The 27,631-nt window shown below is 39.9% G+C and overlaps 1 protein-coding gene across 2 annotated transcripts in view; it reads left to right on the top strand.

Annotated features, from left to right (window-relative positions):
* The first annotated feature begins 4,508 nt into the window (after positions 1-4,508).
* galnt13 (UDP-N-acetyl-alpha-D-galactosamine:polypeptide N-acetylgalactosaminyltransferase 13) overlaps positions 4,509-27,631 on the top strand; it is a 50,238-nt gene continuing 27,115 nt past the window's right edge. For both annotated transcript variants that reach the window (XM_017692422.2, XM_017692420.2), the window contains exons 1-6: positions 4,509-5,039; positions 10,821-11,071; positions 20,101-20,269; positions 22,749-22,915; positions 23,090-23,297; positions 24,789-24,959. In XM_017692422.2, the coding sequence (XP_017547911.1) occupies positions 10,930-11,071; positions 20,101-20,269; positions 22,749-22,915; positions 23,090-23,297; positions 24,789-24,959 (857 nt within the window). In that variant the 5' untranslated portion in view covers positions 4,509-5,039; positions 10,821-10,929. The remainder of the gene's footprint in view (positions 5,040-10,820; positions 11,072-20,100; positions 20,270-22,748; positions 22,916-23,089; positions 23,298-24,788; positions 24,960-27,631) is intronic.

Raw genomic sequence — 27,631 nt, forward strand, 5'->3', positions numbered from 1 at the left:
CTCTCTACCCCCTTCTCTCTCTCTCTCTCTATCTCTCTCTCTCTGTCTCCCTCCCTCTCTCACCCCCCCCCCCACGTCTTTCTATAAAGCTCTTTAAATGGTGCAATCTCAGTACCCGCACACGTCTCTAAGGCGTCTGAAAAAGGTCGGAGCAGTCTGTTAAACGCCTGGGTGATGTTTGCAAGAGAACCTCTTGAGTGGAACTCATTCGAGCTCTAATTGCCACAAATTGAATGAGAAGATACTGACCAGCAGGTGGCGCTTTTGTTCGTGACTGCACCTGAATTCAGTTGGCCACCAGATGGCACTGTTTGGCCGCAGTACTATACTACAGACTTCACACAGATGCCTAAACCAGGAGTTGAGTCTCAAAAACCTGCACTACAATTGCTTTCTTACTACATTACAAATATAAACCGCTTTAAATATTGCATTCTTTATTTTGCAGCAGTTCATTCGTGCGTTATTACTCTAAAAAAATCTCTTCATGCTGCAACACCATGTTACCTATAATTTGATATGATTTGTTGTCATTTTGCTGAGAAATGAAAGCATGTTTTTGAAAAATGTAACTACTAAAGCAAACTTGTCATCTATGAACTGAATTTTGTTAATGGCTCTAGCAGGGAGACTAGTGAAAAGTGAACAGTGCTTATAAATAGACAAAACAAAAATTTACTGACCACAGAATCTAGTTTTCGCAAGTTTTCTACGCTGGCCACTTAACCTGAGGCTCAGTTCAGAAATCTTCGGGTAGTCTTACGCTGCCACATATCCTAACGAGATAAAGGACAATCAGTATTACAGAGAGAAAAGAAAAGAAAATCCGGGTTGAAGCCTCATGAGCAAGCCAGTGGCGACGGTGGCAAGGAAAAACTCCCTAAAAGAGGAAGAAACCTTGAGAGGAACCAAGACTCAGAAGAGGAACCCATCCTCCTACGGTCGACACCGGATAGCAAAGATTATTAGTTTGAAGTATTATAGTACAAAGTGGGAAAAGAAAGATCTGAGGGTGAGGATTGCACAGCGTTGTAAAGCAAGAAGCTCAGTGGTGGTCAAGCCAATCTAGAAGGCTGGTGAGCAGCGGCACTCAATCAAGGCAGAAGAGGCAACAGCATCAGACGCACAGGATGGGCAGCTGATCAACTCGGCAGAGAAAGGAAAGAAAAACACAGAGTCAGTTCTGTAAAGAGTGGCTGACCACAGATTACAGTATAACAGAGCAGCAGAGACTCCAGCAGGTCTAGATCTGTCAGGGAAGACTAATCACCAAAGGCTTGACTATACAAGTAAGTTTTTAGCCTAGACTTAAAAACTGAGGCTGTGTCTGATTCCCAAACATTAACAGGAAGATTATTCCAGAGCTGGGGGGCTTTGTATGAGAAGGCTCTCCCCCCTGATGTAACTTTATTCATTCTAGGTACCAGTAGTAAGCCAGCACCTTGTGATCTAAGTAGGCATGATGGTTCATAGTAGGAGAGAAGCTCACTCAGGTACTGAGGGGCGAGTCCATTTAGAGCTTTATAGGTCAATAATAGGATTTTATAATCAATGCAAAATTTAACTGGTAACCAGTGCAGGGTTGATAAAACTGGGCTAATATGGTCAAACTTTCTGGTTCTTGTGTGGACTCAGCTGCAGCATTCTGGACCAGCTGAAGCTTGTTGAGGTTTTTGCTGGGACATCCTGACAGCAGGGCATTACAGTAATCTAGCCTTGGAGTAATAAATGCATGAACTAATTTTTCTGCGTCCTGTAGAGATAATGCATTTCTTAATTTAGCAATATTGCGGAGATGCAGGAAGGCTGTTCTAGTGGTATTAGTTATATGTGCGTCAAAGGACAGATCAGCGTCTATCACGGCACCAAGATTTGCTGCTTTTGGACCTAGGAGGAGGACTTCCGTTTTAAGTAGCAGAGAGTTACTTGACATCCAATCTTTTATGTCTTTTACACAGTCCTCATCACAGCTCCAGTTGTGTGAAACATCTTAATTATTTTCTTAATACCAAAGACTGAGGGTTTTGGCTGTGAAGCTCCTTTTTACCTCCTTACAGTCCAAAAGTTGTTACATACTAAGGCAAATAATTCAGTAACTATGACTCAGTGCAATGACTCAGGGGTTCAGTGCAAACTGAGCTATTCTTAGGTCATAGAAGTGTGTAATAAAACTTTGGGCCTTGGACATTTAAGGAGTTAATGGCATTGCTGGATTAATGGAGAAAATTATTATCTTCCCCATGTTGATGGATGGACGAACTGAGTACGTTACACATTCTTAGTGGAAGAGCATAACATTCCTTGGCAAACTTGGTACAGCATGGATATGAGTGTGTACCTTCTCTGATAGAGTAGAGCCAGTGGTCTCCAAGCTTTCTGTGAGCTCTAAAAATTCACTTCATCTCAACAGTTATGAGTTTCACTTATTATTTTATTACACACACCAAATGCCTTCTGGTGTTTTTGCTTAAATTGGTATGATGTCCAGAATAAAAATATGCAAAATATATGTAGGATAATTTAACATGTTTTAATTCATATACAACATAAACAAACTCTAATGATCATGTGTTCTGTTATTATGAATATTAAGAATATGAAGAATGCCTTCTCAGAAGGCACACTCCTCTGTACCAGTGGTTTCATGGGATTAAATAGTGTGTTTGCAGATCCTGACTGAATGTAGTATGGTATTCAGGCACTTTGATCTACTATTTGATGAAGAACATGGTGATGGATACAGTAATTGTTTATGATTACTATTTTGACAAAGTGTTTAGAGAAGGTACAGGAGATATCTGACTGATATACCTGATATATGTACTTATGTATATATGGATTTACCTGATATGCATGCTTATTACCAATATGTGTATTTATTACTATCTGCAAAAATCCTGACAACAAAAAACTAAAAAGTTGCATGTTTGTATTGTAATAAATGTCTTTATTTACTTTATTAACTATTGACGTTGTGTCACGGTTGGCCCCTCCCAGTCCTGTCCATGTGCTCTTGTTATTTACTTCCCAGTCCTGTCCATGTGCTTCTGTTTTGGTTTTCAGTCCTGCCCTCTTGTTTCATGGCTCCACCCCTGATTGTTTCCACCTGTTTCCCACCTGTCCCTCATTATCCTGGTTTGTATTTAAACCCTGTGTTTGCCCCTTGTGTTTGCTGGTCTTTGTTTGTTTGTGCGGTTTGTTGGGTGTACTGTTTGAAGTGTTGTGTTTATTTCTGGTCTGTTTGGAGTTCTGTGTTCATTTTGTCATGTCTGTCCCTCCTGCTCTCCGTATTGACCATTTGAACCTGGACTGTCTTGACCCTGAGTTTGGATTTACCCATAATAAATCTCGCTTGTCTCCGCACATGTGTTGGTCTCCTCATCGCTCCACATTACACGTTGGTTTCATTTCAGGCCACATTAAGTTATATCCATGGTTAATTTTGGTTATTAGAATTAATAGATCCTTAAAATCAGCATCTTTGTCAGTGACAAAATGTTCATATCGGCTGAGCCCTAGTGTAGAGTAGAAGTAGGCAATGTAAAATACTCCTATTGTAAAGGTGTTTTACTGGTTTTCTACAGTGAAACAAGAAGTTAGTCTTTAGTCAGGAAGGATGGCCACTTGCCTGAAGATTAAAGTGTACTTTAAAATATAGACAATGCAGAAAAATCATATTCATCATCTATATGGTATATATAGCTTTTTATCACAGTATGATGTATAGTTCACAGATTATCTACAAAACTATCACATTTTTTATTGACCATTTTTTCCTCCCTGAAAAGCTTTTATTTTCCATGCTGGACCGTATTTGAGTGAAGCTAGTTTTTTAGGATGCCAGTAATTCTGAAGGACACTATTTTTGATGCTTAAAGATATATAAAATAACAGACAACTATTATAAATAACTAACCAACTGTTATAATGTGCCCTCTATTTTTGGTCAGACACCCTTCACTATAGATGAGTTTCCTGTTTACTGTCTAATCAGGTTTTTAAACTCACAAGGACCGAGCTAACCCCCACCCCCTTGGTTTCGTTGTTTGTTGAGCTTGTTTGACAATATCAAATACCAATATTGATACCGTTAGTGTCGCTAAGCAAATGCTGTGCTCAGGTACCCATGAAAGGTTATATATAAAAGATGGTTAACTAGTAAATACAACTAAACTACATTCGTTCATGTTCATCTCACAGCATACAGGTCCGGAGAATACAGCGCAGCACGTGCGTGAAATGTTGAATACAAATCGCTGGAAAAAAATAATATCGTGACTTAAAAAATCGTCTAAAAATATTGTCTTAAAATATCGTGATACTCCTTTTTCCCATATCGCCCAGCTCTAAATCTAACCCAGCCCTGCCCGTGAAAGCGGGGATAATCTGGCCTAATAGAAACTGCCTGCGTCTTCCGTGCATTTGCGCGTTGACGTCATGACGGACGCGCTTTTTGTCCAATCAGAGAGCGCGGCCGGTGCGCGAGCCAGTTTGTAAGCGTTTCTCCTCCGTCTCCATCCATTAGGGTTAGCTGCCTCTCCGATCCCTCACATACCCAGCGCATGGACATATCCTGCCTTTCGGCTGTGCATATCAGTTCTGTGGGCGCCAGACATCCCTGCGGCTGCTCTGCGACCTCCCACCACACGAAGACCCTCCGCCGTGAGGAGGAATGCATATAAAGCATGCAAGGGCATGGAGCCAGCAGCAGCACCGAGCGTCCGAGTCCAGCAGTGAGAAGGCTAGCCAGTGAGGTGAAGCTGGTACTCTGCATTAGCGAGCCATTTCTGCTTCAGAGACATCTCCAGCACACGTTAAGCCTTTTCACGTAGACAGACATCAGCGGTAGATAAACATTGGTAGCTACGTGACCCGAGCGATGCTTTCCTCCCCAGGGATTAACGCCATGCTATCAGGACATCCACAACCAATTGAGAGCGATTTGTAATTAGGGGAAGGCAACTAGATGCAACACGTTGCTGGCTGACTAGCGTGGCTTCCAGGACCTCAAGGTGTCATTCAGCCCCAGACTTTATTCAGTAAGTGTGTCATGTTCATTTGACGAATTGCTTGCCACTAAAATCTGAAAAAAGCAGGCAGGTGGGCAGCTTGATGAAATGTTTTTGATGCATAATAAAGCTAGGCTACCAGCAGAGTCAGTCAGGGGTGTTCAAAGAATGAATGCGGGTTTTTGTAGGTGTTTTTCTGTTGATGTCATGCATTAAAAACACCTCAGATCTGTATTTTTTTGGACCACATATGAGGCATGTGACTGGTTCTTCAGACGTGCTTTACAGTGCACGGACTGGGACTAACCATACTGACCAAAGAAGCTGCCTTCCCTGCCCAGCAGGCATGCTGCCAAGTGTGGTTTACAGAGATTGTGCATGTGTGGAGCATGCTGAAATCTCTGCTTTGCTCATGAACTTAACATATGATGTATTAAACAAATGCAAATTGTGTAATATTAGTTCATCATGGTCTATCAGGCACCCTTAGTTAGGCTTACAAGGTCAGTCATGTTCATATGCATAAGTAGTTTACTGTGTCCTCTATGTGAACACTTAGAGCCGGTCTTTTGGGAGATCCCAGTGAACTAATCGTGTGGGACAAAGAGCAGACAGGTCTGTAATGAAGCTCAAGCAAAATATTAATGTCTGCCTGAGCTGAGAAAGAAAGAAAGGAAGACAAGCTTTAAGGCATAGTAGCTCAAGAGACTAATACACATGTTTAGGTTTTAGGATCAAGTCTGTTGTCCACGCATCTAGGACCATTAAACTGTCATGCTTTTCTTTTGAGATTGAACCTATAACCCACCAAATATCGGTTAACCTTTTAAAACTGGGCATTATTACATTACATCGTTATTACATTATAACTGAGTGGCTACATGGACTACAGTGCAAACAGACTGAGCTATTCTTAGGTAATAGAAGGCTGCAATAAGAGTTTGGAGCTGGTGGTAGGTCGTTTAATGGGGTTAACTTCTCCTTCCAGCTGAGCAGTGCTTCTTATTGTTCCCTGATAGCCCTGGACTTGAGTACTTGGACGAAGACTGATGGGAAGAGATCAGGGTATGCTGTTATCTAGTCACCATTGATCCAAGTACATCATTCAGGTCCCTACACTGTAAATTATGGTTCGTCAGTTCGATAATTACTCCATGTGGTAACAAGATGTTTAACTGGTTTCAGTCCATTTAAATATGTATAACCCCATTTACAAAAAAGTTTGAATGCTGCACAAAATGTCACAGAATGCAATGATGTGCATGCCATTTAAACTCTACATTAAATTGAAAATAGTACAAAGACAACATATCAAATGTTGAACTGAGAAATATTAGGTGTTTTTGAAAAATGTTCTCTGCGATGGACTGGCGACCTGTCCAGGGTGTATCCTGCCTTTCGCCCGAAGACTTCTGGGATAGTCCTGGTCCTGGACTACCAGGCATTACACAATTTGGTCCTCAGCCAATGACAATGTAAAATCAGGTGTGATGAATCATAAAAGTATTCAAAGCCGGTTCTTCATTTGTTAGATGGGGACCCGGGTTTAAACATTTTCAGTGTTTATGTATTCTTGTAGTCGTACTGTCTTGCTAATCTGAGAAGACAGATTTTGAAATTCTTAATTGCTAAACGAAATTGTGTGTCACAGTATATTACTAAAAGACCAGCTCATTGTGGTGTTGCATTGCTTGCAAATTAAAAAGATCTGGTTGAATCTCCAGCAGTGAATCACATATGTGCTGGGCCCCAGTCTTCACTGAAGTGCCCTCTTAATTAAGATGCAGTCGATGCAGTTTTCGGGTTTTGAGTTACAGGAAACTAATGATAATGGCTTTGGGGTCTCAGAAACAAGGTAACCGTACACCAGCAATATGTAAATGAAATGATTCCCATTTACGATTAGAGGGATAAGGCCTGTAGGCTACTTTGCACCTTAATGAAACTGAGGTGCGAGACTGTTACACTGTAGCCGTTCATTACACCAAAAAGTAAAAAGAAAACATTTCCAACTGATTAGAATAGAACAAAAAATAAAACAAAATGAGATTGTTTTGTTCCTCTGTGTACAGGTTTGTAAACATAATTGGTTTTCCATCTGCTGGTGTAGTCGTGCCTGTGCTGGCTGCATAACAGTGTCGGTCAGGAACAAAACAAAAGGGGGACTGTTGTGAACACAATGTCAGAAATTCAAGAAGCATGTTAATTGCCACTCTTGGGTACTCATCTAGCTCCACCAAAGCCCAGTGTGTACATGTATTGGTTCCAAACCTGTGTTTACAATTCCTGATATTATTAATTAGGTTCCTGTCTTTGTTAAGGTGGAGAGCTCATTAGTGAAATTTTGCAGGGTTGAAACAAATGTGTGTAGACACTGCAGTCTTCAGTCCAGTGCTGTTGCAGGTATTAAACACTAATCCTTCACGGCTATATGATTTACAGCCTTTCCTGTTCTAAAACACCAGGCTGAACTCATGAGCAATATGACAATTAGCTAATGAAAAGAATAAAAAGCGTTAAACTGTGTGGAGCTGTAGCCCTCCAGGACTTTGGTGTGGGACCTTGACACACTTTCTCTAGATGATAATAAGTTATGTGATGTGAAGATCAAGGACAGCCACCCTGAAGCTTTGCAGAGTTACTTCAGAGTAGTTAAAAACCACAAAGCAAGGGCACCAATGATAATCTTTCTGTATAACATAAATAATTAAAGTTATTAGGCATGAAAAGTGATACTGGATTCATCAATATTGGTAGAAAATGACTTAACAAAAAATTGACATTGGACAGATGTTTAGATAAGGGTTGTCAAGCGATTAAAATAATTAATTGCAATTAATCACATTATTTGTGTAGATAATCATGACAATCTGACGTTAAAAGAGTTTTTTTCACTTAAAAAAGTGGCTCTGCATTTCACTGCTGCATAACATCTTGTTTTGAAGTGAACTGTGGCTTTCCAGTTTATTTTTGTTTGTTTTTTTTGTTAGTTTGTCTCTCATGAGTACTTTCAAGCATAGTTTGTTGAATTTCTGATACTGCTACCATCAGTGGTGTGTTTTGCTTGTAGATGATACTGCAGGCGCTACATAATTCAGTCATAAGTAAATTAACAGCATTGCAGTTGCTGGAAATAACTTTGTATACTGTATTTGAATGAGAAGCCTACTGCCATGGAGTTAGTTATAACAAAAAAAAACCAAATAAACAAACAACAAAAACAATACAAACAGAAAATAACTGCAGATAATTTAAAGGACAAAACTAGGAAAAATATTTTATGTTTTATTAACTGTGACATCACTAGTGTAAAATTGACCAATATTTCAAAGCACTATTTGCTGACATATTTATTGCACTAAGAATATTTAGATTGCAAAGGGCAACTACACTAAAATGTTATAAATTTTACTGTGTTTGTGATATTCTAAAAATAAATGAAATAGCTCACTGTAGTGCCATCCACTGTGGTGGAACCCCAAGATTGACATTTTATCAATGTGAAAAAAAAAAAAAAAAAAAAAAAAAAAAATATATATATATATATATATATATATATATATATATATATACACACACACACACACACACACACACACATATACATCTGGCCTCAAGATTCCATTTATTTTTCGATCAGTAATCAATATATATAAAATATATATAACAATATGTATCTGCATCAGCCCACAGTTCCCATAGCAGTGCATTCCTAAAAATGATCTGATTGAATTTTTTTAAATCAGAATAATTAGTAAGCCAAAAATCAGTAGTAGACAGGCTGACACCTTGAACACAGTGTGCTATTCTCTTGCTTGTTCACTGTCAATTGAGAGCTTATGGTCAAGGAAAATCTTTGCTGTTTTGACATGCTCCAGTACTGTGGAGGTTGATGATTATTATCAAAAGCCTCTAGGAAATGTGAGGCACTTATCATTATGATGCTTTGAGCAAGCATTCGTGTTCATTGACATATCAGAGAAAATGCCAAGGACGGTCGTACATATTAGAGCGCTTTAAAAATCTGAGTAAGATGAAATCTTAGTGTGATTTGTGATTGTAATGCAGGTCAGTGCTGTTGTGCCACTGTGCTCAGCAGACAGTGAAAGCCCATCCGTGCAGATGGCTGCTCTAATAACCCTGGCTTTCCGGCAGGGACTCAGGAGTACAGCCCAAGCCTATGGCATGGCTGGTGGCACTACACCCGTACACAGCACTGGGCAGCCAAGCAGATGGCCGGAGAAACAACCAGGATCAGATTTGAAGTCTCAGTCAGAGTGTGTGTGTGTGTGTGTGTGTGTGTGTGTGTGTGTGTGTGCGCGCAAGAGAGATAATTTTCTGTATTAGGTTCAGTGCTGTGCTTATTTTTATAGCATGTGACATGAAAAGTTTTCAAATTGCCACAGGAGGTCTGCTACAATTAAAATGTAATTCCTCAAACAACTATGCCCATCTCTTTTAATTAGAGCAGGAGCACAGGAGGAGAGAGAAATGGGGAGAGTGCATGGAGAGAGTCAAAGAGAAAGAAGGAAATGAGATTATTAGATTTCCCTCCCGAAGGATTTTGAGGGTGGGGCTTTACAATGACCAGCGCTATGGCTTTCATCCTGCAAACTGACCCCACTTTTAACTTTTCCAGAACTGAAACATTTGGTGGTGATCGCTTTGTATGATGCTCCCATTAAAATCCAAACATTTAGCATTGCTAAGATGAGTTTACAGTAGTTTTGGTGTGAGGGCTTTATAGCAAGTCTAGCTTCAGCTTGGTGAATATAAAATCAGGAACGTCTCAGGTAAAAATAGCACAAGACCACATCTTCCTTTCCGATACTGATACTGAAACCTTGGGTACTGCTCCATACTGGTAATTATCATATTGTTCTTCTATACAAACTGCTAAGCTTTAGTACTGCTAAACCTCGATGCTGCTAATGTGCTATTTTTAATTAAAGCACTTGGCTTAAGATCTGAATGTGTGAAGCTTGTACTGCTCATGCACTCAACAACATGACCAAGCACCAGCTACCACCACTGCAACGTAACTAGCACATTTTACAAAGCTTGCTGGTTTGGGGGTATTGCGGTGAGTATGGCAGTGTTATGCCACCAGTTCATGCAGCATTGTTAGCTTGAATATGGCAGTTTGAATTTTGACATTTAACATTTTTGTTTAGAACATAAAGAATTTAGCTAAGACATAAGAGTTTCTAGTATGGCATGACGCTGGCTACAAAATGACGACACGACTTTAGAGGCCTGTTCAGCCAAAAAACACTGAATCCAATCCAAGCCTTTGATGGAAATCATCCATTTACATTGTGTAATGTAATGTTGTTACATGCGTATTTCTTCCTTTGGGTTAGTAGAGTGTTTGATTAGTTTCTGTGTGATACCCTACTTATACCTCATCTACTGTGAACTGATTGAATTAGAAAACGATCATATAAAGCCAACAGACATTACTCAAAAGGTATTGGTATTGAAAAGAAAAAGAGGTGTTGTGCCATCTCTAGTTGCACTGCTAGGAATTCTGTTATAGTTTAGGTTAGATTTGTCACAAAATCAGAAATGATTTGTGTTTTTTTCCCCACATTATCCAATATTTTGTCTTTAGTCTATGCCTTTATTCATTTGTTTTGGTATTTCCATACATTTCTGCTAAGGAATAAATGACCAGTGTTGGAGTTGCCGAAGCGTCGTTTGCACAAGAATCTTGTATTGAATGTGTGTGACTTGCTCCTTTCAGTGTACCACATCACCATTCGACCATATCAAAGCTAATACTCAGATCATTGTTCTTTCCTTCTTCAGTGGGATGAGGGCCTCCTCTGTGTACTGCTGTATCGCCCCTGCGCTGTCTGGCCTCTCCTCTCTCCCTCCCTCCGCTCTCACTCTGGGCTCCTGACGTCTCTCAGGGCTCATGCGGCGCTTCGTCTACTGTAAGGTGGTGCTGACCACCTCGTTGGTGTGGGTGCTGGTGGATGTCTTCCTGCTGCTGTACTTCAGCGAGTGTAACAAATGCGACGACAGGAAGGACCGCTCCCTCCTGCCCGCTCTCAGAGGTCAGTCAAGCCTCACTGCCCTGTTGGTTCTCTCTGTAGGGTTAGTCTTTGTTTTATGGACAGCAGATGAAATTTGGAATGTTTACCAATCAAGTAAAGCAATGTTAGTGGTGATAAAAGTGCAAAACGTCCTCAAAAACTTGTGAGACAATAGTGACATAGCAGAAAAAGGCCTTGTTTTTGCTCGGCAGAGTCTTCAGAGAGGTGAGTGGATCAATTAGACCTGTGCTGATGGCAGCATTTTGTGATGTGGGTGTAGAAAACAGGCAAAAGCTGCTCTTTCTGCCTCCATTTTCCTCTCTTTTTTCTGATGCCTCAGAAAAAATCACTGCACTTTTTTGTTAAACGGGAAAACGTGAGTGACAGATACAAGTGATATGCAACAAAATCTAACCAGAATGAATCCAGCACTGCAGAGGATCTCATTATAAGTGAAATTGCTGCCTGATTTTGTCGTTGAGGTGCTCATCTAACTACACTGTCTGTCTAGACACCTCTTCATCCAGTGTTTCTTATGAAATGAAGGGAATAAATAGAAGGTTTGTCCTCTCTTTGCCACAGTAACAACCTCTACTCTTCAGGGAAGCTTTACACAAGATACTGGAACATTTCTGTGAGGATTTGATTGCATTCAGTCACCAGAGCATAAGTGAGGTCAGGTACTGATGTGGAATGGTTAGTTCTGGATCACAAACTCCACTCCAGCTCATTCCAGATGTATTTGATTGTGCTTCGTCACTCCAGAGAACACATTTCCACTACTCCACAACCCTGTGCTGGGGGACTTTATACCCCTCTAGCTGATTCTTGGCATTATGCCTCTTGGCTCACAAGCATCACATTGCATTGGCAGTGCTTTTCTGTGGAGATTATACAAGCTGTGTGTACTCAGTTGAACATCTGTGTCAGTCTTAAAGTAGCTGAATTCACAATGATAAAGGCTGTCTAGATACTTTCAGACATACAGTGTACACTTCCACTAGCACATCTGCAGAGACAAGATACATACGATGTGTGTTCATCAAATTTCAGCCTCGTGGTCACTTGGCGGTGAATTATGAATCAGCAAAAAGTAGGAAAGTGCTGATGTGCTTAACATGATGCATCAAATTCAAGGTTTCTCTCTAACTGTTTACAAGTTTTACTCAATCACACATTGCCCTGGCCTTTTTACTTGGAGCAGACACTGTGAGCTACCAAGACGCTCTCTTAGTCAGTGTTAAAAAGACATTTACAAATAGTCTACCTCTCCCTCTGTACGCTTTCAAGTTTTAAACAAGTTGTCTTCTTCTACTGAGTGTAAAATGGCTTAGAATGCTTCCCTGGCAGTGTGGCTTGATGTCTTTGCTAATGCACTTTGTTGTGATGAATGACTGCCTGCCTGCTGCCAGTTCCTTGCTGTATAATCCCCAACATAACTGGTTCCTTCACTTTACTTAGATGCTCTTCCTAGTAAATAGGTTTACGACCCGAATGATAAGCAGCTTTTCAGTCTTGAATGAGGGACAGTCACAGCTGCCGAGTGGAAAGAGCCTTTCTGCTAATCTAAGTGAAGGAATATTAAATATCTGTTGTGTTCTCTGTGCTAGTAAACTGATGATGGTTATGTGTCTGAAGAATAAAGTTGTCTAAATTCTTGTGTCAGTCTGCAGCAGAATTTGAAATTGTCTGGAAAGCTATTAGGGAATTAAGTAGGCAAATGAGGTCTAAGCAGCCATTGTGCCAAGAAAAGCAGGGCTTAGAGCTGTGACAGTCTGTTACCCATTCACAGTTTTTCTTTGTTACAAAATTGTGCCAGGTGGAAGATTCTGTTCTATTTAGGTCATGATTTCGATTACAGTCACGGACAGATGGAGAAGCAAAGCTCTTGCTTTGTATTTTGACTGAACTTTTTATGCATGATGGCCATCAGGTTCCATCATCTCAGATTTTCCAAAGTTTTTAGCCTGATCAGATGGTGAACATGAAAACTAGTGTTAGATTTTTAAAGTCAGTGTAGACAGTGTTTGCACAGGTACAGTAGGGGCCACTTCCAAGAACAATTTTGTATTTCATTGGTTAGAAATAACAAATATATTTTATTTTTATCCCTCTTTCCATCTCTGAATTTAGGAGTGCCCATCTAATGCCCATCAAGACGACACATAAGACCCATTTACAGTTAATTGGCCCTGTATCTCCAGCACTCTAATTTGAATCAGACGTGTGAATGGGAGATGTACTTTTATTTTTTTTAATAAAAATGTTATTTAAATTTGTGCTTATATCAAACTGAATTCTTACGCATTCTCACTGTGGTTCATGCATACCATGCTTGTAGGGGTGGATGATATGACAAAAATATCATGATACAGTACTTGAAGACACTTTCACAATTCATATCACAATACTCTGACACATGAACACGCAGTGCTCTCATAGTAGAACATTTAAAAACCGCTGTCTTGGATACACTCTGGATATGGTGATTTTTATTTAATGTTTCACATACTGTGCTTCACTAAATCCCCATAAACAACACTAATTATGCTCTCTTTATTATCTCTTTAACATTTGAGACATACACTTGGTCAGACAATATCCACAATATGCTCAGAAACGTATATTGTTTGTCACAGCAGAATTTAGCATGATGATGATACAATATTGTCATATCATGTCTGTAACAAGATCATACAGAAATTGAGCCAAAAACACTACAGGGCAGATTTACTGACATTTTGCACTGTTGTAAACCCTATTTTAGAATAAGAAGTCACAATTTACTGAATAGGCACAACAGCCGTTTAGCACTTAATAAGAGCGACAGTCGCTACTCTTCTGCCATTGCCTCATTGCATGTGCATTTATAGAAGTTTCACTCTCAAAGTGCAAAATACAGGGGGAAGATATCCTGATTTCTGATGCTGCTATTATTTGTGCTTACAAGGAAAAGGAACAGTTTTTCAAATGCATTTATTCATTTTTGATTGAAAAATGTGACATGTCACATTATTCTGAATTAGGTGAAGAAATGAAAAAGACTAAAATAGTTTTAATAAAATAATAATTTAGCTATTCCCTAAAGTTTCGGTTGTATTTTACAACAAGAGTGTCTTAATGATCAAAGCGCTTATGATAAACTGCATGTAGCTAAAAGGTTATGCTTACAACAAGTTTATAATCATACAAACAACCCGGATGCAATCAGTCAAGCAAGGCATTTACAACACTGTACAGTCTCCAAATGTACCCAGCACAGAACTCAAGTTCAACTCATTCCCCCTGCTGAAAATTATGTATTTTGAAACAAGACATCACAGCATGTACTTAAATTCTCAAATTAATATGCTGAAATAATGTCTTATTTACTTATTTACTTCCTGGGAAATACCAATTTTCTTGATGATAGCAGCTCATTTAAGAAAAAAATGTGTCAGAAATGGGCTTCCACACAAGAGCATGTGTGCCATATGGGGTTATATTACACTGGTCATATGTTATGCTTTGGTAATGAGTATGTCTTTCAGCTATTTTAAGGTGCACACCTTGATTGACATAACAGTTTTTTAAATCTCCATAAAAGAGCATGCCCAGTGCCAAGTGTTGACTGGGGAATGAGCTCCCCATCACTGGGCTACGGAGCAGTGGAACTGTGTTTTCTGGAGCGATGGAGCTCCATCTACAGCCTTTTAGGTGAGTTGGGTGGCATGATCCAGAACTGATCATCCAACATCAGTACCTAATGCTCTTGTGGCTGAATGCAATCAAATCCTCACAGCAATTTTCCATCATCTAGTGTAAAGCTTCCCAGAAGAGTAGAGGCTGTTACTGCAACAAAGGGGGGACAAATACCCTTTTTCCTGATTTAAGATAAAGCATTGTATGAAAATACTGTATGTCTAAAAGCTTTTGGACTTAAAATGTAGCTCTGATTCTGGAAGTTTCCTCCTGTAGAGACTTTCTTTTTTCCGCAAATCCAGTCTAAGACACCTGATCCACCTACTCCTGGTCTCCTGGAGCAAGGTGTGCTATAGTGGGGGATGGAACTAAACTGTGCAACAGGGTAGCTATTAAGATAAACTCAGCCTAATGTGCTCTTTTAAAGTACAATAACATTTTCCATTTATTTTTTGTCCCATAAAATACATCAGGACACCATTCCTGTTTAAGTCAAGAGTTACTTTGGTAGACATAACACTGGAATTTAATACTTATTAGTAGAGGCTCTGATGTATTTACTTTATTTTGGGTTTTACACTTATTGATCTGTTCCGGTCTAAACCAACCTAATAAATGCATTTTGTAGTGATTAAAAGAGAATTGCAGGCTTATAAGTGAATTAACTAAAGAGAAATCTAGAAGGCAGTGGCACTATGTTTTCTTCGTAGTGCGGTTCAGTGAAGTTTTGGATTTCATGGAGACTGCTGAGATGCAGTGTGTGTCTCAATGATACATGAATATCATATCAAATGTCTGAGACCTCATCGACTTGTTTTCTACCAGAGCCAGGGCTTATCTATGAGTCATTTTTGCAGATGCACCACCCTAAATTCAACTCAAGCTTTCAGCTGAGAGAAAAGAACACCCTCAGTGTACAGTACTGTGCAACAGCTAAAGACAAACTTTCATTTATTTAATTTCCAATCAAAATTGGGGGCAGTCGTGGGCTGGAGGTTAGGGAACTGGCCCTGTAACCAGAAGGTTGCCGGTCCGATCACCAGCACCGACAGTCCATGACTGAGGTGTCCTTGAGCAAGACTCTCCGGGGGCCGTGGATAGGGCTGCCCACCGTTCTGGGCAAGTGCACACTAGTGTGTGTATGTGGTGTTTCACTTCACGGATGGGTTAAATGCGGAGGTGGAATTTCCCCGTTTGTGGGATTAAAAAAGTATCACTTAACTTAAAACAGCCATTAAGTAAAAGTTTTTTCAGTTTTTTTTTCAAAAGACATTTCTAAGAAGATGTAAGCTATAAGCTATAAAAAAACTCACTTAGGTAAAGAAGGGGACAATAAAAGGAAAATGAGTTAAGAAACATGAATTTCCAAAACTCAGGTTTAAAAAATGTCAGTGTTTAAAAGACATAGGGAAAGTGCGTCTCCTAACTACTGCGCAAGACCTGCTAGAGTACCAAAATTGTGAGCATCAGATAAACAGAAGCTTTCATCTTTGAGAGATGGAACGTCTTTGAGGGAAAATCAAACTCCAATCTTGCTTCAGATCTGAACAGACAAGTAGAAAAAAAGAATAAAAGTTTGCCTTGCAGCTGTTGCAGCACCACCAGCACACCATGAGAGAGGAAAAAGAACTGTGAAGACCGACTGAGAAGCTGCTCCTTTCTGCAGTTCCTTTTTCCAGCAACCCGTTTCAGCACAGCAAACTACACTATAATCACTTGTCTCAAGCCTAAACTGAATAAGCTGTACACCAGCAATATCATTTCCTAAGGCATGGCACATTCATGAATGAAGAATTTCACAGACACCGAATCTTGTATAAACATGACATTTATTAGCACGCTAGAATCAGACAGAATGATTCCAATGACATGATGTAAACTGGTCCCACTCTTTGTTCTCAAATGTGTGCTATTTTTGGATGTGGCTGCTACACAAGACAAGACAGCAGTGTGTGTATGTGTCTCTGTCTGTGGGGATATCAGATCCCTCCACGTCCCGCATAGAAATGATTTGACACTTGGTTAGCCTGAAATGAGAAATAAAGGCCACAGGCTAGTGAAGCACACCATGCAGAAGTTATTGATAGTTTTGATTTAGCTAGCCTGTTTTCTCTTCAGCTCTTCAGTTTGTTTCTCGTTTAATGTTTCTTCTTTTTTTCATATTTCATATTTGTATGTGATAGTGAGACATGGGCAATACCCCAGATGATTCTAAATAGCTGATTCTTATATTACAGATATAGTGTGTCTTATGTATTGATCACACATGCATACAATATTTTCCCTTGATATCTCTGCCATGTGCAATGAAGATCAGAGCCTGCATAAGGCCACCCGAGCTTGTGTTTGCTCTGCGGTTTGTGGAGTAATCCTACCCAACCCTGCCCTCTTCACTAGCAGGTTCATCTCGGCCTCTTAACAGAGAAAGCCATCAAATCAGTCAAGACCTCAGAACATGCTGCTCGTCTACGCAGGCTCCCTGTTGAATCCTCTTAGCAGACCTGCTGCAAATGGGCTTACTAACCCATGCAGACCTACAGCCTTACTGCAGGAGGTCGTTAAAGAGATGGAGAGATAAGCTTACATGATGCTGCTCTCTCTAACCTTGGTGTGCTTCTAATGACACCGTTCAATTAATGGAAATCGAATGAATCATAGGTATTTGACACTGATCAAAACAGCTTTACACTTTCAGGATTATGTTGCAGCTTTTGCACATGTTAAACCTGTAATGGTCTGATGACATTCTTTGCTGCTCTTGTCTTGACTTTCAGTAATTAGGTAGTCTTTTCTATGGAGAACTGAAAATGCTAGAGATTAGTAGCGTCTAATCATGGAGTTATGTCTCACATTGGTCCTCACATGAATGGATGCAGATGACCTAATACAAATTGCTGTACATTAATCAGACCTGTAGAATTTAGTAGTAAGCAGTGTTAAATTCATCAGCCCTGTATCTTCTTTTGTGTGTATGTTCAATACCCACAACCGGCATCTCAGTTCACGTTTGATCTGTTTTTTTTTATGCTTGGCCCACACTACAGGATAGTCAGGCTGATTTTGAGGCTAATTCTCTCTTCCCAATAAACACAAAAGGTGTCCTAATTTCAGGGTGGCCTTAAACAGTTATCTTCCCAAATTGTCCTGTGTTTGAGGGAATCTTAATCCAGTCTACTCACTGTTCAATTGTAAACTCTCTTGTATGAGATGCAGTCTTGGTGTCATTTGTGTACAACCAATAAACATTTATCCAAATATACAATGAGTGGGTAGTGTTGGACTACACAGCATTCTGAATAGATTTTTTTGTAAGGAAAATGTAATCAAAACTTAATCCCTGTCCAGGAAACTGACCCTATAAGTCCAAAACCTTGTAAATATCTGCTTCTGTATTATTTCTTCCTGCAGTAATATTATATACTTTACTGGGAAGCTTTATATGTAGAAATATTGTTCTAAGGATGTGTTTCCATTCAGCCACAAGAACATTAGTGAGGCCTAATCTTTTGATTAGTTTTGATTAATCATCCCAGAGATATCCAGTGGTGCTCCGTCACTCTAGAGAAAATAGTTCCACTGCTCCACAACTCAATGCTCGGGAGCTTCTTGCTGAATCATAGTGCCTGCGGGGACCTTAGGTTCACGTGCCTAGTCATTGTTTAATATTGTTATTGTAAGGCTAATTTTCCTCTACGGGATCTGTGATGTTATGCTAGCTCCAAGCTAGCAGTGGGGTACATTCACTTTACCTTGTTAAACATTATACATGGTTTACTTTTTTTTTTTTTTTTTTGAAAAATGCACAGCTAGGACCAGCAGTCTGTGGCTTGCTGTCATATGCTATGTTTGCTTCGATCTGATGTCGTATTTGCTCACAAGAAATTCTTCAAGATCCGAACTTAGTCAGCATGCTGGTTCATGAGCTGAAAGTATGTGGTGTTTTATTCTGGACAAATCCGTAACTGTAGTGGTTCAGTGACCAAGAGGAAAAACATTGATCAGTCAGAGAAAATTTAGGATAGAAAATCCTATAGTGTGGGCCAGGCATAACGTGTCAGCTACTGTGATAATAGATGTTGACCATACTTTCGCCCATAAGCACAGCCTAACAATGTTCTCTAAGTACACTATATTGCCAAATGTGTTTGCTCATCTGCCTTCAACTCCACAAGGCTTAGGAGTGTGTTTAATGGGAATTTTTGACCATTCATCCAGAAATGCATTTGTGAGGTCAGACACTGATGTTGGACGAGAAGGCCTGGCTCGCAGTCTCTGCTCTAATTCATCCCAAAAGTGTTCTGTCGTGTTGAGGTCAGGACTCTGCAGGCCAGTCAAGTTCTTCTACACCAAACTCGCTCATCCATGTCTTTATGGACCTTGCTTTGTACAAAGTCCATAAAAACATGACTCATCCATCGGATTGCCAGATGGAGAAGCGTGATTCGTCACTCCAGAGAGCACATCTCCACTGCTCTAGAGTCCAGTGGTGGTGCTTTACACCACTGCATTTGACGCTTTACAATGTTCTGGGTGATGTAAGGCTTGGATGCTCCTGCTCGGCCATGGAAACCCATTCCATGAAGCTCTCTATGCTGTTCTTGAGCTAATCTGAAGGCCACATGAAGTTTGGAGGTCTGTAGCAATTGACTCTGCAAAAAGTTGGCGACCTCTGTGCACTATACGCCTCAGCATCCGTTGACCCCACTCTGTCATTTTACGTGGCCGACCACTTTGTGGCTGAATTACTGTCATTCCCAATCGCTTCTACTTTGTTATAATACCACTGACGGTTGACTGTGGAATATTTAGTAATGAGGAAATTTCATGACTGGCATCCTATCACAGTACCAGGCTGGAATTCACAGAGCTCCTGAGAGCGACCCATTCTTTCACAAATGACTGTAGAAGCAGTCTGCTTGCCTAAGGGCTTGGTTTTATACACCTATGGCCATGGAAGTGATTGGAACACCTGAATTCATTGATTTGGATGGGTCAGTGAATATTTTTGGCAATATAGTGTATTTGGTGATGGTTCCAGTGTAGTGTTTCTGTTGTTTTATAACCAAGTGTTAGGTTATAGTCCAAGGAAACCTGACACATTCTCTAAAGTGGATCACTTTTTCAGAAAATCAGGTCACTGCTCACCTTCTTTGGCCAAAACATCTTTCTGCTTGCTGCCAGCACTCCATTTCTTAAAGTTCATATTGCACAGTATCCTGCGTTATTTAATTGGATGATTGTGATGAGCAGCTGTTTTTACCTACTAAACGAAGAGAAGTTCATTTTTTGTCTGCATGGGTTTAGTCTGAGTTTTGTTCCTCTGTAAAGTCTGTGAATGCTTAGTTAAGCTTTTGCGTTTCTTTCTCCAGCGGTGATGTCTCGTACTCATGAGGGTCCAGGAGAGATGGGGAAAGCTGTAATCATCCCTAAGGAGGATCAGGAGAAGATGAAGGAGCTCTTTAAAATCAACCAGTTCAACCTGATGGCCAGTGACATGATTGCACTCAACCGGAGTCTGCCTGATGTCAGACTGGACGGGTGAGGATTTGGGGGGGAAATCGCTTATGATAGTACTAATTATATGTACAGTTTTATATATACAAATTTAAATATGATAAATCAGACAGCAAAAGTTATTTTTCTGTGTTTTAGTCAATATGTTTAGCTTTTATGGAAACAAAAAGAGGATGTTGAATGACAAATGATACAATAATCTTATAATAATTTTATTCTTGTTAGAGCTTTCTCAGTAATTTTAGAATCATTCACAGCTCTGGTCATCATTCTGGACTAAAATTCCTACTACCTGTGAAACATGTGAAGCTGCACAGGACTAGCACATTAGAACATTAATCAGCAACCACAATGGTGTAGTAACACTGAAAACTTCAATACCACATTTCATCTTAGTGATTTCAAACATTTGAATGGTATTAAGAGACCCTTATTAGTGCCACAATGGGGAACTTTCAACTCCGCATTTAACCCATCCATGAAGTGAACCACCACATACACACTAGTGAGCACACACACACTAGGGGGCAGTGAGCACACTTGCCCAGAGCGGTGGGCAGCCCAATCCACAGCACCTGGCGAGCAGTTGGGGGTTAGATGTCTTGCTCAAGGACACCTCAGTCATGTGCTGTCGGCTCTGGGGATCGAACCGGTGACCGTCCGGTCACGAGGCTGGATCCCTAACCTCCAGCCCATGACTGCCCCCTGATAACAGCTGTAAAGGAAGCAAGGCTCAGTCTAGTTCCCTGTCTAATTTTTTCAGTGTTGTTTTCTGATAAAAAACAAGATCCAGCTCTGGGCTGACATCTAAAAGTATTGGTCATTTTATAAAGATGAAGCTGTTGTATTTTAGGAATAAAGAACATGTTTTCAATGTTTAATAAAATAGTCTGCTTATTTAAAATGTTTGCCTTTTTAAAATACTGCCTATTTAAAATGTTTGCCTTTTTTCTCGTTAAATATAAAATATAGAATATAATATAGAATAGAATATAATAATAAAATATATGATGGGCAGCTAATTTAACCTTTTTCAAAAGAAGAACACTGAGATATTTTTATATATAAAGAAAAATTGCTGCCCTCATCTTAAAGCTGGCATACTGTCTGAGTGTTTTCTCTCCTGCCAGTGACAGCTAAACGAGAAAGGTCTTTGTTTGCTGAATCCCAAGGCCCATTTGTAGAGCATAATGAAATCCTGCAGAGCTGTTAGGGCGAAACATTACTGCATTCATCTTGGGCTGCTGATTTACTCTGCTGCTCGCCTCTGTAAGAGAGGCATCGCTCTTGTTCATGCTGATGCTCTCTCTTGCAGGCATTTGTTAACATCTGTTTCTCTCCAAATGCACTTCTTCCCCAGTTTACCAATGATGAGAATACTTCTCTCCAGTTTATTTAAATTTTTCTAAGTGTAATATATCATTCTCACAGTCTAGTGGAAAACATGAAGTTTGAAGTCAGCTGGTAATGCTTTAGAAATCACAGCAACAAGCAGAAAACAAAAGCTAATAAACATACTTTTAAAATTCTTGAAAAAAAAGTGAATAAAGAGAAAAGGTTGGAATTAAAATAACTTCCGCTCTTCTGTGGGAGATGGGGCTAGAATATTGCTGCAGTAATAAAGTGGCATGACCATGATATTACCACCTAAATCAATAATACACTGAACAGAGATTCATTTGGAATACATGAGGCTGTTACAGGCAAGCTTTTAACAAACCACAGGCACACACAGTGGGCTGCCGCATGCAGTTTAACGCCGTCCTGTGCCCTCTTTCCCTCATTCTGTCAAGCTCTTGGTGTCGCAGAGAGGGAGAAGAGGATCCCCGCTGTCCTTTCTGCTCATGTCCCCTTTCTTTTGCTCCACACTTATCCATCCTCCATCTCTCTCCCTCCATTATCGAGCCGCCTCCATCTCGTAATGCAGCCTCATGCCTTATTTAAGATCTGAAAGGGACATAACACCCTCCCCACACCAGTCCCTGTGTGTGTGCTGCAGACTGAGACGTCCCATTGAGCTGAGGAGACTCTGTCCTTGCTGTCAGCGGTTTGGGTTAGTTTTTGTGGGAAAAGGTTGCACATATTAGCCTCGAGTTAGTGAGCATGTGCTTTGTAAGATTCTTTTAATAGGTGCCCTATGTAGAAGGGCAGTGTATGCATTCTATGCAATCTTTTGTTCTCTGCCTATATGATTGCACATGATTCAGCTAATTACAGTACTAAAGGGGATTATGTCAGCAGAAGCAGGTCTGTTGTTACACATTGCCCAGAAGAAAAGCCCACACTTTAGATCTCTCTGAGGAGGCTAGCTCATTCACCTGGGACTACTTTCAGTAGTAAACCTGAACTATTGTACATAGACCTGGTGGAATCATTTTTAGAATTATTTCTAGAATTAACTGTTTTTATTGCTGTGGTTGTTGTAGTTGTTGTACCTAATAATATGGCAGTTAGCCTCCAGCTTGCCTATGTTTATGTAAAACTTTATTTCTAATTTTAATAGCTGTAAGACGAAGGTGTACCCCGATGACCTTCCCAACACCAGCATTGTGATCGTTTTCCACAACGAGGCATGGAGCACTCTATTGCGCACTGTCCACAGCGTCATCAACCGCTCGCCCAGACACCTGCTGGTGGAGATTCTACTGGTGGATGATGCCAGTGAGAGAGGTAGAGCTGTCTGAATACTGGCCAGCTTAATTGTGTGTTTCTTCAAGGGGAATTTTATGAAGCATAAACTCTGAGTGGTCATGCCAGCACTCTCACACTAACTGTGGTTTTGAGGTCAAAGCAAAGAGTGAATGTGAAAGCTTGGTTTACCACACATTTTATTTTCTTTGGCAGATTTCCTAAAGAAGAAGTTGGAGGATTATGTGAAGACCCTAGAGGTTCCGGTGCGGATCTTGCGGATGGAGCAGCGTTCTGGCCTGATTCGGGCCAGGCTGAGAGGTGCTGCTGCCTCCAGAGGCCAAGTCATCACCTTCTTGGATGCTCACTGTGAGTGCACGGTGGGATGGCTGGAACCGCTGCTAGCCCGGATCAAAGAAGACAGGTGAGTTTACCTGCTTCAGCAAAAGAGAGCTCTGAATGGTTAGGGATTAGCTTGTAATGACAGCGGAGTAAGGCTTGTTTTAGAAGTTGCATTGTTTCTGCTGATTGACTGGGAAATGTGTTCAGAAGGAAATGCGCTGTTTATTTGGAACTGCCGGGCCTTTCCGCTGCCATGTAACACAATGAATATAAATAGAAAAGAGTTTTTGTATTTCTGCTCTGTTTAATCACACACAGAGATGTATTATTAATAGATGTTCAGACAACCAAAGCCATTGCTGTTGATGGAGGAGAATGTGTGATTTTTGTTTGTGTGTGTGTGTGTGTGTGTGTGTAATAACTCAAGGCATGTGATTTTTAGCTTCAGTCCTGGTAAAGGTTCACAGTAGAACATGACAGCTCTGTGTGATGAATCAGTTTGGTACATCATCACAGATGATTCAAGATTTTGAAAGTCTTAAAAGGATATCCACTTTTCCAGATATTTAGACAGTGTCCTAGAAGATTATCTTCTCTGAATGCTTCACCTTTCCAAAGCCCCCTGACTTATGGTTTTCTCTGGTCTAATCTGCTTCCCCATTAGTGTGATGCACTCTCTCTCTTTTAAGTGCTTTGCAGCTGTCCAACCTCCATCTCTATTACATTTACATCTGAAGAGCAGCTTAAGGTGCTTTAGAATTGCATTTAGTGTGAATATCCTGTTACACACCCCCCAGCTTTTACGTGCTGCCTTCGTGGTTCATTCGCGTTTGCCCTCACATTTTTATAGAAAACTATATAGAAACTTATTTTATATATAGGAACTTATGAAAAGGCAGATGGCTAATGCTTCATTGTCTACTTGGTACTTCTGAATTGCATAAAGATAGAATTTTACTGCTGACTTAGTTGAATCAGCGAGTATGAGACTGAGTCAGTTATTCAGGCATTGCTAGGATCATATAGTGGCTGCAACTGGATTTGCATTGATTGTAACTGATTCTTTAGTGGTGCAACTCACAGCCTGGGGTGTTTATCAGATTAGCATTTCTAGATATATATGTTGTGAAACAACAGAGATGTGAAAGCACTTTCAATATATTTACATTCACACTAATGTGAATGTAAATGTACTGAACCCTGTAAAAACTCCATAATAAAGCAGTTTTAGGATGAAGCTCTGACATGCACTCAGTGCTCAGAGAACTTAATTTCTCTCTTTTTTTGGAAAAAAGGAAGTAATCCTGGAGCTATTTATAGGTAAATGATTTACTCTGGGTCTGGTATGAATAAGTGTGCTCAGTTCTGCTAGCAAAGCAGTTTTGAATCACCTGAAATTTGGGATGTTCTTTATGAGAGGCTTTACACAGCTCGATAGCAGTTAGAGTGAGGTCAGCTGAATCATTTGTATAATACGCTTCAACCCTTATTTTAATATCATCCTAGTAGACTCATTTCTCTGCCCAAAATGACCCAAATCCTGTTTTTGAGGGAACATTTGATGCTGTTGCAGGAAAGCTGTGGTCTGCCCCATCATCGATGTCATCAGTGATGAGACTTTTGAGTACATGGCAGGCTCGGACATGACTTACGGAGGGTTCAACTGGAAGCTGAACTTCAGGTGGTATCCAGTTCCACAGAGAGAGATGGACAGACGCAAAGGAGACCGCACCTTACCTGTCAGGTGAGGACCAATGACTTCATGTAATAATCGTCCTACACGCTTAGCAGAAAGGTTGTATATAGTACCACAAACATTCTATGGCATGTAACAAAAGCAGAACCCTTTTTCAGGGAGCTGTATAGAACCTTTTTTTTAAAGTATTTTTAAATACCTATATACAACAGCTTTTCCATCATAAAGAAGAACCGACATGCATCTGTGGTGGATATCTGTGCACAGTTAAAGTCAAATGTGTTCGGAAACGCCACCAACTTCTCTGGGCTTGAGCTCATCTGAAAAGGGCAGATATATAGTACAAACATGTACTGTGGTCTGATGAGTCAGCTTCAGATTGTTTTTGAAAATAATGGATGTTGTGTTCTTTGGGGCGAAGAAGAAAAGGCCAAGCAGATTTTTAAATGCGTAAAGTTCAAAAGCCAGGGTCTGTCATGAGGGTAATAGTGGATAAGTTTACAAGGAAAAACATAAAATATTGTGTTTTTGTACTGTTGTTATATTAATATATCAGGTATATATATATATATATATATATATATATATATAATTCTGCATATATAATGTTATATCATGTTATCAGGATAACATATATGATGTCATCAAGCAGAATTTACTTATCACTGCTTTCTGGGTTTTAGTATATCAATGTTCAATTGTTTTAATAAAATAAACATATTTAAGATATTGGGTCATTTACAGAAAAAAAACATACACTGTTATGAATAAGTCTATACTTCATTTATGTTTATATGTTTGTGTGTGTGTGACTAGAGGTTGCTTATTTATCATGCAGTGAATGCACTGCGGTTCTCAGTACAGCCAGCGCTAGAGGAACTCTCTGACTGTGCGGTTTTAGTGTTACGCCCATATATTCAGCCTAATTTAGCATTTCCAACACTCACAGCACGCTCAGCTTTCAGGTAATTTACACATTTCAGAGTGAGTCTTTAATGACGGTGGAGGACAGCTGGAGGAAGTAGTGAGTCATTGTCTTCAGGAAGGCTGAGTGTGTCACTGATGACAAGTCCAACTTTTGGACTGGAACTGTCTGGGGCTCTCAGTTTGCTTTGCAGGATGCCGTCTTTCAGACAAATATATTGTCTTTCAGGATACTTGCCTTTAGCTGTAGTGCTCAGGTCAAATGTCTCATTTCAGCCTCTAAAGAAATTTGTGCTGTCATTTCTCTGCTTATGTACAGTTAAGAGAATATGTAAGTAAAAGATATATATATATATTTTAAATCACTATACGAGGAAAACTCTTTTTGATCCAGAGTATTTGCAGATAATTATTCCAAATGGCTTGAGTGATTGTGTTCAGTGACTAATCATTCAATTATTTTTATACAGCAGACTGGATCCAAGATCTGAGATGCACTCAGTGCAGGTTAGATGCAAAAGAGTAAATCAAGACAGCAAGAAAGATGAAAGGAAAACTAAGCAATTTTCTAGCTCGGCATACTTTTCAGAGCTACATAATTAATTACAGTAATAGCAGTATAATAAAAGTCCACATTCATTTAAAATGCACTCTGATGATCCTGGATTAGAGGAGATGCATTTTTTGTAACTACACCTTCTAGGTTTAGTGTTGTCATTTAGCAAAGGTGAGAAAAACATGTTATAATTTAGCTTTTAGAATGTGGTCTTTAGCTCTTATTCAGTATGGTACCCAAGGGGCCTGCTCTCTCTTGGCAGCCATCTGTAATCACTGCAAACCATCTCCATCTCAGATGAAACGCCGCTGTGCTTGAAGTGGTGGGAAACGCAGCGCTTAACTTGAGGCACAGAGGGAGAGGTTTTCCTCTGAGAAATTAGTTATAGCACACTGATGGGTTTTAAATGGGACAAACAGGAAAAGTCAGACATGATCAGTGAGCTGTCTGCAGCAGAATTAGCATCTTCTATCAGTCAGAGGGGCAGCGGGTAGATTCAGACGCAGAACACGGTGGTAGTTAGATTATCAAATGCACTCATTTATATCTTTTGGAATGCATGACTACTCATCACTGTCCTTTTCAGGAAATTAATAAGCAGTGTGTTTGTTTATATACTGAAATGTTTAAGCTCTTTACATATTTTTTAATATATTCAACTTTTACTACAGATATTAGTGGATTAAAGTCATCCATTGCGATTAATCACATTATTCTGTGGTCAGTTCTGGTTGGCACTGTAAGTGAAATGCAAATACAAACAGAAAGGACTGATTTGTAAATCCACTTTGACTTGTATTTAAATAAAAACAGCACAAAGACAAGATATTTAGTGTTTCACCTTATCAGCCTTTCTTTTTTGTAAATATGTGTTCATTGAGAAATCGATGCCTGCAGCGTGTGTCATAACAGTTAGGGTAATTTAAGACTAGAAACACTGTGACAAGTTTCCAATCCATCTTAAACAGATGATAAACAGATTAACGGCCAGATTCTTACAACTCACCGCCAGATTTACTGCAGCATTAAGAGTACACAACATGGCAGTAACACATTTGCTAATTCATAAAGATGATTTAGCAGTAGGTTTTACCACTTGCACAATACCAGGCATTGCCACACTATTGTCTTATTAAATATGGCTGTAGCCGTAAAAAATAACGCTGGAACAACCACTCTGCTGTTCATTTCCCCCAGTAAACCTAACTGCTGTTGTAGTAGAATACTTGTTTAGGTTGGA

Source organism: Pygocentrus nattereri, chromosome 6 (assembly GCF_015220715.1).
Source record: "Pygocentrus nattereri isolate fPygNat1 chromosome 6, fPygNat1.pri, whole genome shotgun sequence".
Taxonomy (NCBI): Eukaryota; Metazoa; Chordata; class Actinopteri; order Characiformes; family Serrasalmidae; genus Pygocentrus; species Pygocentrus nattereri.